This window comes from Eptesicus fuscus, chromosome 23 (assembly GCF_027574615.1).
Source record: "Eptesicus fuscus isolate TK198812 chromosome 23, DD_ASM_mEF_20220401, whole genome shotgun sequence".
NCBI classification, from domain to species: Eukaryota; Metazoa; Chordata; class Mammalia; order Chiroptera; family Vespertilionidae; genus Eptesicus; species Eptesicus fuscus.
The window spans coordinates 24,487,089-24,499,892 of record NC_072495.1 but is presented as its reverse complement, the minus strand read 5'-3'; the positions used below and the strand labels follow the sequence as shown (position 1 = coordinate 24,499,892).

General features: G+C 47.2%; 1 protein-coding gene across 1 annotated transcript in view; it reads right to left on the bottom strand.

Annotated features, from left to right (window-relative positions):
* Positions 1-12,804, bottom strand: part of ZNRF3 (zinc and ring finger 3) — a 136,804-nt gene that overhangs the window by 44,945 nt on the left and 79,055 nt on the right. The window contains exon 2 of the mRNA XM_054712680.1: positions 6,584-6,709. Within this exon, the coding sequence (XP_054568655.1) occupies positions 6,584-6,709 (126 nt within the window). The remainder of the gene's footprint in view (positions 1-6,583; positions 6,710-12,804) is intronic.

The following is a 12,804-nucleotide window of genomic DNA, read 5'->3' as shown; positions in this document are numbered from 1 at the left end:
GGCTTTGGTTAGCCTTTTATAGCTGAAAATGTCTCGCATCTAATAAAAATATTTTTTTAAAAAGCATCGTGCTTAATGTAGCTTTTTAACCAAGAGGTTCCTGGAAGATGTAGGTGTAGGAGAGAGGCATCTAATGAAAAGTGTGTGGCTTTCAAATCCGACACATGGCCTTAGGAGAAAACTGGTATTCCCTACGGTTTTCCTTTTTCCATTTATATCATGCCAATCTTTTCCTCCTGATCTGATTTCTCCCGAGCTCCTTTCCTGCTTTCCTTTTTAACCAAATATGGGGAGTATTTACCCAAGTGCTCCTTAAAATAAATCTGAAGAGCCTTCTAAACTTCCTCTCCAACCAGAAACCTGCCTCAGCTCACCTTAGAAAAAGGGTTTCCATCTGTTTAGTAGCAGTATGCTTACAGAGGGGAGGAAATTGCTATTTACTGATTATCCACACATTCATTCCATGAACTTGACATACATTAATTATCACACTATCTTTACAGAGGGGGCTAGAGAGAAATGAAAGCAAAGAGAGACTAATCGGCCCAAAGTTACCCAACTAATACCAAAATAGAAGAATTACCATTTGCATCTAGGCCCTATGACTCTAAGATCTGGGCTCATTGCACTACTCGAACATGCTCTAACATTGATCATGCATTTCAACAGAACATACCACAAAGGATGCCACGAACCTGCCATCATACAGGAGGGCAGTGGGGGCAGAAAAGAGAATGAAGGAGGAAAGAAGTGGAATTTAAGGTTTCCTTAGGAAGATAAAACTTGTATGTCATGGTAAGACCGAGTTTCTCAACTGAGACAGGTGATTCTTTGTTGTGAGGGGCTGTCCTGTGTTGAGCGGTATCCCTGGCCTCTACCTACTAGATGCCAGTAGCACCCCCACCACCTCCTGGATTTTTTTGTCTGAAAACCAAAAATGTCTCTCTCCAGACACTGCCAAATGTGTCCTGGGCCTGGGGAGGGCAGGAGACGGGGAGCAACACGCCACCCCTGCATTTCTATACCATTTTTAAGCGTAGAGTTCAGCAGCATTAAGTACATTCATACTGTTGTGCAACCACCACCATCCATCTCCAGAACGTTTTCATCTTCCTCAAATGACACTTTATTCCCATTAAACACTAACTCCGCCCTCCCCAACACACAAGGCCCTGGCAACCACCAGTCTATTTTCTGTCTCTGTGGACTGACTCCTTAAGTAATGCCACTTTGAGTGCTAAAAGAAACTGAGGAGCCCTAGCTGGTGTGGCTCAGTGGATAGAGCATCAGCCTGCGGACTGAAGGGTCCCAGGTTCGATTCCGGTCAAGGGCACATGCCTGGGTTGTGGGCTTGATCCCCATTAGGGGATGTGCGGGGGGCAGCCAATCGATGATTCTCTCTCATCATTGATGTTTCTATCTCTCTTTCCCTCTCCCTTCCTCTCTGAAATCAATAAAGATTTTTTTTTTTTAAAAAAAGAAAGAAACTGAGGAGTAATGACGCAGGTAGAGAGAAGGGAGAGAGGATGGCCAATAAGAGCTGCTACTTTATTCAATGCTTTCAGTTGTGCCCGGAACAACAACCAACACTTGACATGCACTCGCTGCTTTCGGTGCCGTTCTCATCCAAGAGGCAGAATCGTGCAGAGGGGCTCCGTGGCTGCCCCGGGTCGCACAGCTCGCAGGGCCGGAAGTGAGGTTTTAACTCAGGTTAGTTTGATGTCTAAATCCAAGTGTTAACCATTACATGTTCCCTTCTCCTCACAACCAGGCTGAAAAAATAAAATTCCTCTGACTCTGTTTTCTGTCTTCCAGTCATTCTGGTTACCGGCGTCTTTATTCATTCTTTGGGAAGAAGTTACCAAGACATTTTGAGAGCTGGATGTGGGTTGATGAAGTGAAAATGAACATAAGGGTTCAATTCTCTGTCAACCCCTCATCCCCGGGTTTCCTGCTGCTCATCAGAAGAGCCAGGATTTCAAACCAGCTCGCCTGTCTATACATTTCACACTTGCCTAAATGGTGAAAACAGAAAAAGGCCAGATGAAGAGACTGGGACGTCTTGAAGGCAAACAAGAGGTGTCCTTGACAATGTCATTGACTTGGGCCTCATCAAAGCCTTTGAAAGAATTGATGTCTGGGCCCATTCTGTTCCTGAAAACATCCAGCAGCAGAGAGGAACCTGACCCTCCCCCTCCCCAACTAGCCTAGCTGCCACTGCCAAGCGAGCATTTCCACAACTCGGGGGCCTCTATGGCACCCGTGCTTCTGTCAGAAACCTTCAGTGGCTCCCAGCTACCTAGGAGATGAAGGCTCCTTAATCTAAAGCCTCTTCTTTCCCCAGCAACTTTCAATGCCCCTTGTAGAACTTGTTGCTCCCTTTCTCTCTGCCCTGTTCCTGGAGACCATTCCCACATCTCGCCCTGGCGCACGAGCACCTCTCTGTAAAACCCACCCGGCCCCTCCAGCCTGGTGGGCTCACTTCTCTCTGTTTGTGCCAGGGATTGGCCCTCAGTCCAGGGCAAGAGGATCTGACTCTTCAGAGTACACTGATGAGGTAGGAGAACAGCCTTTATCTCAGACCTCCGCTTAGCTACTTGGGAGATTTCAATCCTATGTTATGTAAACAGCGCCTCTGGACTCAATTTCTATACTGCAAAATGGGGATGTGGACACAATCTCCGAGTTAGCCTGACAATGAAAGGAGACACACTGCATACAACACTCCAGCTCATGGCGAACAGCCCACCCATGATGGCTGCTTTTACCCTCTCATCGGGCATTGACCCTGAGCCAGGCTCTGTGGTAAGTGCTCCACCAACATCTTGCAGAACCCCCACCACAATGACAAAACCCGCATAAGCCCCAATGAGAAGAGTAAGGCCCAAGAGCTGAAGTGACCTTTCCCAGGTCACTCAGCCAAAGCTGGATCTCTGTGACTTAAAACTCCCTGCCTCGCCCTGACCGGTTTGGCTCAGTGGATAGAGCGTCAGCCTGCGGACTGAAGGGTCCCAGGTTCGATTCCGGTCAAGGGCATGTACCTTGGTTGCAGGCACATCCCCAGTAGGAGGTGTGCAGAAGGTGGCTGATTGATGTTTCTCTCTCATCGATGTTTCTAACTCTCTCTCCCTCTCCCTTCCTCTCTGTAAAAAATCAATAAAATATATATTTTTAAAAAATCCCTGCCTTTCTTGTCTTTTCATTAACTTCCTCTCTGTCCAAGAAAGAGCCCAGTCCATACCTGTTGACCATCCTGTCTTTCAAAATCCTCCCTAAGACTCCAAAGTGGGGGTGTGAAGGTGTGTGTGTGGGGGGGGGAGGGGAATTCTGCCTCAGTTTATGAACTCTGGGCCAGTGGGCTTCGTTAGAAACTCTAGCAGATTCTGTGTGTTCCCTGCCATGCCTCTCCACGAGGTTGACGGGTCACAGTAACAGGCTCCTGCGCTTTGGGGATGGTTTGAGAGCCTTACTTTCAATAGCAAGCTGCTCGGAAATGTCAGCTTTATTCTATTTTCACTTCCTGGGACTTAAATTGTCACAGGTAACGAAGGCTGTCTTTCAATGCTGCAATTAGAATCTCCCCAAACTAGAATAGTAAGGGAAGGTTTTAAACATGATACAGAGGCTCAAAATATTAAAAGAGCAAGGAGCCTAGAACAGCCTCATCCCATTCAGTGACAAAGAGGCCCCAAAAAGCTAAGATTGGCCCCAGGCCTGGGGCGGGGCGGGGGGTGGGGTTCACGCTCACCCCAACTCTGCCTGCCTAGCTGATCCTACTGTCTGTCCCCCCTCCTACAGAATCAAAAAGATGAGGAGGAAAGGATCATAAATCACCTCTTTCTCCTCAGTTTACAGTGTTCCCTTCTGAGGAGTTCAAAAGCACCCAGTAATAAACCAAGGTGATGAGTTTACGTCTTTTGCTTTTAAAACGAAACTTTATTGGAACTCCTGGAGAGGCAGTTACGTGTGTTTTTTTTTTTTAAATTTAGGACATTCCTCTCTTATTCCAACTCTTCGCCCCATGGCCTTTTCTGTGGGCGGGTGGGTAAGGAGGGTGGGTGATGGGGGAGGGAGAGGGGTTGGTGCCTGTCCCTCCCCTGTTCTCCCACCGGCTTTTCCGAATGCCTCAAAGACTCTCTCCCTTCTATGGCTTTAACAAGTCTCAACATCCATGCAGAGCCGTCCCGCCCCCCACCCCCACACTGACTTGGCTGTTTCTCCTTCTGCGCCTCTCTCCACTGCCCACCTCCTCGCCAGAGCCACTAAGAGCAAAGAAATTCTGGAAAGGCCGTGCCATCTGCAGGACATCAGGCTGCCATGGAGGGCCACCTGACGTGTCTTGACCCTCGTGTCTCTTGCCACTGCCCTTCGGGGATCAGAAAAAGAAACCCAACAGTTAGCAAAGGTAATAAAGCTGAGGATAACTACACTTTTAAGGAGAAGATGAAAAAGAGAATAAGAGAGAGGGAGGGGGGGAGAGAGAGGGAGAAATTGAGATGCCTGACTTTTCACACCTCCTACACCAATCCAGGTTGGAAACAAATGTGAAACTGTCTTGCCCAAGCATTTTTGCTAATGGTTTTACTCGGGTGTTAAGCCAAATTTCGGTAACTAACCACATGTAAATACCGTCTGGCCACCGTACAACCTTTCTAAACAGAAACACGGTGTGTGTGTGTGGGGGGGGGGGGGGGAGGCCTGTTGCCTGTAAGCAGGTAGAACCACGTGCTTAGCTTCTGGGTCCCTGCATTCAATAAATATTTGGTGAGTGAATAAACCCAACAAGTACTTAATGATTCGATATACATCTGGGTTTTTATTCCCCCTGGCTCCACAGGCCAGCGGGCCAAACCTTACAAACCTCTCCAAGTGAAATCACTCCAGGGTTGTTCTAGGTACAGGAGGAAACAATGGGAGAAGGAGGGGGTGTCCCTGGGAGTCCAGTTCCAACCCATTTACAGACACAACAAACACGAAGGTGGAGTCCCACCAAACTGGGGCAAAAAAAAAAAAAAAAAAATTAAGACAAGCTGCTGAGACCCGCAGAGCAGCAGCTAAAGTAAAGGAGAAAATATTCTATTAGGAGCATACTGCCTACAAGGAAAGCACTGTTCCTACAGCCTTTGGATGAAGCTGGCATTCCTCCTAGGAAAACATTAAAATATTCTCAAGGGGGGTCACTGTTCTCCTAGCATCAGTAAGCAGTTCTGGCCAACTACGTAAACGACAAAGAATCAGGGCCCGGGCCTCCTCCAACACCTCAGCTCAACTTTGTGAACTATAAGCCAAACCGATGATAATCCTGGGCCCGCGTGTTTGCTTTTCCCTATAAAAGGGGCAAAGGAACTTGACAAGGGCTAAGACACTGCTCAGAAGACGGGTGGGAGGCAAAAACCACAGATGGGACCCACGAGGGTCTCCCGGGCCAGAAGTCTTCCCGGCGACATCGGTTGGGATATCTTTAAGGCTGGGAAAGGCTCCCTCCCGAGTATCCTGCATGGGTATGGAAACCATCTCTTCAAGAAAATCCTCAGGAGCCCAGGACCGTTCTCCCCCCGCCCCCGCCCCCCCCCCCCCCAGCTGTCTCTCCTTAGTACCTAGAACAGCAGCTTCTGCGAATATAAAAAATATCCAGGCAATAACACTACCCTTAGGAGATACCACCCTTCCTCCAATCAAAATTCTAATAACTTTCTCCAAACCTCTCCCTTTCACAAAATGATCCAGTTTAAAACAGGTAGTTACCTGTCCTATTTTAAGATCACTGATGAATGGTTTTCCAAAATAAACTTATTTCTATCTTATACTGCAGTCAGAGGTAATGCTGATATTCTTGGCTTTAAAAAAAAAAAAAAAAAAAGGCTTTTTTAGTATTTCTAAATAGGATGACAACAGCCAGCGGCAGGCAGCAAGCATGTCTGGAGAGCTTATTCTGTGCTAGACGACTGCGTCTCAGCTCCCCTCCTAACCGTCCTGTGAGGTAAGTTCTAATACAGGAGCATAATTGCTGTCTGCCATTCTGAAACCAAAAAAGCTCTAAGACCCGAAAGTTTTTCCATAGCTTACGAGGCAGCAAAACTCAACGGACCTGAACTCATTTTGGAGGCGAAGCTGCCCTGACTTAACACGAGGCTGTTTAGATTTTAGTTAACCCACTACTGTGACTATCCATAAAGCCTGCTACACAAATATGAATGCGTATGACACCTTAATGCCTTTCTAAAACCTCCCAGTCTCAGAATTCTGAAACGTCTGGCCCCCAGGGTGTAAGATAAGGTGTGGTGACTCTCTATTATCAACCCATTTCACGGATAAGGAACTGAGAGTCCTTGAGGGGAAGTACCTTGCCTAAGGCTACAAAGTGGACAAGAGGGGGAGGCTGCCAGTCTCCGTCAGAGTCCAAGCTTGCAGGGCCATGGCGGGCGGCCACGAGACGTGTCTTCGTGCTCCTCCCACTCGACGCCATCTGGGAAGGAGCACTGCGCCAGCAAGGATTTTCTCTGAACCAACCGTTTTGAGGAATCGAGGGAAATGGCAGCGTGGACAACACCAATCAGAACTGGAGAGATTCGGAGGGACTTACCTTGCCCAGGACGGTGAGGCATGGTTTCGGGTCCAATTCTGGCTGTTCCAGCTTCACCACTCCCACCCAGCCGTATTCGTACAAGTCCTCCTCGTCATTGTTATTACACAGGCCCAGTGGGTGCATCTAGGAAACAAAAGGCAAAGAAAACGTCAGTACACAGGCTGCAGGTATGACGGAGTCACACTGTGTATTTCTCAGACTCCACAGTCAAAAGTAACCCCAAAACTTAAAATTAAATGGCGGCGGGGGGGGGGCGCATTTTTCAACCCACGGGGAATCCTATCTCGCTCAATGAGCTGAGCACTGGGGAGAAAACAACTATAACTACCTTTTATGGACGCTTTCTCACTGTTTTGTACATAAGTGGTCACCCAAGATGGACACCACCCTATGGGGTAGAAGGAAAAACAGCATCGCACCCGTGCAAATGCCAATCTGATTTGCGGTGTGACACCGTAACATTCAGCAGCAGTTACAAATGAGACTAGCTAGGTTAGTAGCCAAGACTCTTTGGCCTCTAGACCTTAACAGCGCATTGACTTCAACTTATCATGCAAGAGGACCTGGAAAGACGCTCACGGATTCACGGAGAGACCACTAGAAATGTGGTAGAATCACCAGTAGGATGGACAGGCTGTTTCAAGGCCATCCTGGTTACCGGGAAACAGATTAAATTCTGTAAAGATTTCTCAGAATGTACAAAGCACAGAAATCAAAGATAGGTTATAGAGGAACATCATCCAAGCTTTGCTAGTAAAAGCGCAGTCCGCGGGGACCTGAAAACAGAACCATCCTAAGGTTTGCACTCACAGATGTATCACTGAGTTGAATCAGGCCCTAGGATCCCTAATAACAAGTTGAGGAGACAAAATCCTCATAGATAAACATAATGAATCAAGACATTAATGAGCCCAGTACAGTGCCAGGCTCCTTAAATAACTGGGAGAAATCTGTCTAGCTTTATAGCATATGAGAGATACAAGAGACCTAAAAGCCCACGGTGGTAGACAGAGGAATGGCCCCTATGTCCTAACCACGTCCCAGTCCCCGGAACCTGTGACTATATGGCCTTACGTGGCACAAGAGACTTTATGTTTACAGATGTGATTAAGTTTGGGGTGGCTGGATATTATCCTGGATTAACTGGGTGGGTCCAATGTAGTCACAAGGGTCCTTATAAAGAAAAAAGGGCATCGTGGGCACAGGGAGGAGATGGAGCAATGGGCTTTGAAGATGAAGGAGGGAGCCATGAGCCAAGGAATGCAGGCAGTGGGCCTCCAGAAGCGGAACAAGACAGGAAATGGATTCTGCCTAGAGCTTCCAGAAGGAACACTGCCCCGCCAACCCATTTTTTTACTCCGGACCTCCGGAACAGTAAGAGAATACATTTGTGTTGCTTTAAACCACTAAGTTGTAGTAACTTGTTTTAGCAGCAGATAGGAAAGTAATACACCCTCCTTAACCCCCACTCATTTTACAGACGAGAACACAAGTTCAGGATGAGCAGTTGTGCCAAGACAACACAGCCAGCCAACGGCTGTACCCAGGGGTGACCTGGGTCTTGGATTCACAGTCCAGTGCCTTCCCACTTTACCTGCTTAATTGTCCCTTCCTCTGAGAGCTGGTCGTCTAATGGGGGAGAAAAGGCTACGTCAAATAACATCTTTATTTTAAAAAGTTGCCCACCAGCTCTAAATCCTGTGGCGTTGGAGTGCAACATGAGTTTAGTGCCGGAAGCAAGGGTTGCTAGAATGTCTGGGGAGGCCTCGTGCAACTGCTGAGCCTTGCTTGAGCTGAGCTTCAAAGGGGGAGCTGACTGGTCAGGGAAAAATGAGAGACGGCAGGCGGTCATTCCACGCCCGGGGAGGAGAAGCTAAGGGCTTGAGGGCGAAGAGAAATGAGAGCAGCCTGATTAGTTTGGAGGGCCACAGTCTACACCAAAAAGGCAAGAGATGGGCTAGCCCAGTGGTCGGCAAACTCACTAGTCAACAGAGCCAAATATTAACAGTACAACGATTGAAATTTCTTTGGAGAGCCAAATTTTTTAAACTTAAACTTCTTCTAACGCCACTTCTTCAAAATAGACTCGCCCAGGCCGTGGTATTTTGTGGAAGAGCCACACTCAAGGAGCCAAAGAGCCGCATGTGGCTCGTGAGCCACAGTTTGCCGACCACGGGGCTAGAAGACTAAATAGGAATTTAAACACCAAGACAACTGCATCGATTCTTCACTAGAAAAATGGCACATTGAAAACAGTGTATTCTAGGCAGATGGTGACACACCTTCTGGCAGTACTGCGCGTGGACTCTAGAGGCGCCAATGAGTGGAGGGCTGACTCAGAGAAGACAGATGAGAGAGAATCATCATCCTTGTTGTTCTATTAAATTATCCAGGATCAATTTAATAGATTGATCCTGGACAATTTAATAGAACAACAAGGAGGATGCACAGTCCTCCTTGTGAGGCAGATGAGCACGGGGTACTACAAGGGGTGTCCAACTGCTGTCTTTATGAGCCTGGGACCCCCAGTTTCTGCCTGAGTCCTGAGGCGCCAAGAGCGTGCCCAAAGGACCGACGAGGGTTCTGCCGTGCGGCGGATGGCACCACCTTCCCACCAGCTGCCCCTGAAGGACCAGCCCACTCGAGAAGGTTCAAGGTTATTCAATGACGAGCAGCTTGAAAGGTAGACCTCCCAGTGGAGAGAGGATGGGTGAGGGTGATAAGCGAATCGTACCAACAGCCCAGTCACCTCTGACCTCCAGGAAAGGTCTCTGAGCCGGACTCAAGTCAGCTTCCTGAAACCCTAGGTCAAGTCGTGGGTGGCAATGGCAACCATCCACACGGTGGACCCTTTTCTACAGTATTCCATGACATTTTAGGCCTGGCCACGTGATTTGGAGGTTTCCAGGTGGACAGTTGCTTTTTGTTATTCACACATGTATGGGGTTTGGCCAATAATAAAGAGCCGTGTTGGGGGAGCAGAGATATCATGCAGCCTATGACCTTGTATTTATATCAAAGAAGCCAGACACAAAAGATCATGTACTGTGTGATTTCATTGCTGTGAAGTATCCAGAATAGACAAATCCAGCAGCTTAGTGTTTGTTGAGGTGGGGGTGGGCGTGGGGGTGGGGGTGGGGTTACGGGAAGGAAGGACTGCATTGGGGTGAAATCAGAGGATGGTGATGGTTGCAGAACACTGTTAATGTAATCAATGCCTCTGCACTGTATACTTTAAAATGGTTGAAATGGTGAATTTTAGATCAATTTTACCACAATAAAAAATGTTTTAAGCCGAAACCGGTTTGGCTCAGTGGATAGAGCGTCGGCCTGCGGACTCAAGGGTCCCAGGTTCGATTCCGGTCAAGGGCATGTACCTTGGTTGCGGGCACATCCCCAGTAGGGGGTGTGCAAGAGGCAGCTGATCGATGTTTCTCTCTCATCGATGTTTCTAACTCTCTATCCCTCTCTCTTCCTCTCTGTAAAAAATCAATAAAATATATATATAAAAAAAAAAAGGTTTTAAAAAAGTATCCCTAGCCCTAGCTGGTTTGGCTCAGTGGATCGAGTGTTGGCCTGCAGACTGAAGGGTCCCGGGTTCGATTCCGGTCAAGGGCACATGCCTGGGTTGCAGGCTTGATCCCCAGTAGGGGGGCGTGCAGGAGGCAGCCTATTGATGATTCTCATCATTGATGTTTCTATCTCTCTCTCCCCCTCTCCCTTCCTCTCTGAAATCAATAAAAATATATTTTTTAAAAAATAATAAAATAAAATAAAATAAAAAGTGTCCCTAGAGTCCCCTCAGAGATGACTGTCCTCACTAACAGGGGAATCCACAGTGGAGGGCGACGTGGTTTCCACCTGCCAGAGCCTAAGCCAATGCCCGCAGCCCTTCTGGAGATGGGCTCCTGCAGAGGCCAGCCCTGTAAGATGAAAAACAGGTTCCTGTACGAGGAAATAACTTGAGAAACACTCCATGGGGATTCAGGATTTACATCTAGAAATTAAAGGTCTGCAGAGGCCAAAGGTTTAAAAAAACACAAAAGGTTTTTAACCTGTATTAAAACCAGCGTTTCCTACCCTTTGATTATAAGCCCATTTGGTGTTTAATATGGTCACGCTGTTTCACGGCACAGGCTCTGAGAAATGCATACACGCATGACAGAATAAACCTAGAGCAAATATGACTCCAATGCTGAACACCCATGATACAAAGAATAAGGGCTGGGGTGAAAGAGACGGAGGGACAGCTGAGGCAGCTGGAGGTAGGGGAGGCCTGGGAGGGTGGGCAGGATGTAGACAAGGGGGAGGAGGAGGAGGAGGAGGAGGAGGAGGAGGAGGAGGAGGAGGAGGAGGAGAAACCAAGGGCAGCAGAAGCAGAAGGCAAAGCCCAGAACCGGCATTTTCAAGCCACAGTGAGGAGGAAGTGGGTCTGACCAGGCCGGAGGCTTATGCTGTGGAGAGCAAAACTCAGGGTCACATTCAAGAGCGTGTCCCTGGGTATGCAGAAATCTGAACGCCGAAAGCCTCCAGCACACCTACTGGTCCCCTCGGGGTTAGCAGGCCTGGTACCCTGGCTGCACTTCCCGGCGGGCCCTCTGCCCTCAGCGGTCTCGCCCTCCATTCTCCTCCAAGACGTCCCTATCAAATCTTCCACTGACGCTGGGGTGACGGTTAGCAGCTCAAAATGTCAGTCCTGTCAAGGGTGTTGACTTCTGAACAGAGATCAAAGACTTAAAAACCAAAAGGAATTTTTCTAAAGTGCCAGTGGGTGTGATTGATTGGCGTCGGTTGTTTATTTTCCCATGGAGGGCCAAGAGGCCACCAAAATAAAGTCACATCTCAGAGGATCGAAAATCCACCTCACAATCTGCACCACCTTCCCAGCTCCACGTTTGAGCTCCTTCTCTCCTGAGTTCCTTATTCCAGTTTACATGCCCAGGTGCCCAAACTACGGGTCCTGTTAATTTAACCTCAACTACGTTTTAAGTGTAGCTGACCTCCTCGACTCATGTGCCAAATATTGAATAATTCAGGTCTCTGTCGGCTCGCCCTGATGACAATATCAGCTTCTGGAACTGCCCACCACCCCAGGCCTCCAACCATTTACACCCTGGAGTTCTCTTTTCCCAAGTTAGGAGTGTATCAGAATGTTTTATAGGGAAGCACAAGTAGCCATAACATGAAAACATTCCTTTGTGAACTGATCTGGTCTCAAAGGATGGAATAGTCAAGGCAAAGTCATAAAATGCAAATGGATAAAAACCAATCTGGGGAAAATGAAGAAGGGGATGGCTTTCCTGTTAATTGAGCATCTACTATGCTACTATATTTATACTAGAGGCCCGATGCACGAAATTCGTGCAAGGGGCTCGGCCCTTGCAGCCCAGCTTCATCCGGAAGGTTGTCTGGAAGGACGTCCTGAAGGTCGTTCAGTGGTCCAGTCTAATTAGCATATTACGCTTTTATTATTAACCCTTTGCACTCACTTGCTTTTTTCTCGATTCCTTTATTCTAATGCTAACTGTGTCAAGTCACACTCGACATCCGAGTGCAAAAGGTTAAAGATATTTTATTTAATCCTTTTAGTAGCCTCTTACAAACTGTTGGGATATCCGATGATATAATGACTAGACTAAGCAAATAAGCTGCAAACTAGAACTGCAAGTCAGCCACTGATGCAGAATATAATGGAGTCCACAAAAAATCCTATCAGTCAAAAACGGGATTCTACTCAAAGCCAATGGCAACCAGTCTAGGGAAGGATTAAAGAAGAAGAAATCCACACAGGAGTTTCCACTGAGCAGGGTCAAAGGATTAAGACAGAACTTGGGAAAAAGTGAGAGCCCTCTAATATTTTTGGAAAAATGACTTTCGATGATCCTGTAACTGAAGTCAAACATAAGAAGGATGCCACATCCATACTCTCATACAATTTTGCTGAAAATATCCCAACACTGCCTACATGGGTTTCATTCTTCGTTTATTCTCAGAAATCAGTACAAAGCCATTATAATTTAACTTATTAAATTAAAATATAAACTATCATTTTCAGTTTTATTTTTCAAGATAAAGCCCTAATCAAACTTTTTTCCCCACTACTTACTAAGAAATATTAGCCCCTAATTTAAAAAGATCCCGAAGTCCTTTTCTGGAAAATAATCATATGGATAGATAATGAGGACTTTCTACATGTGGAGTGCATATACTCTCCTGAA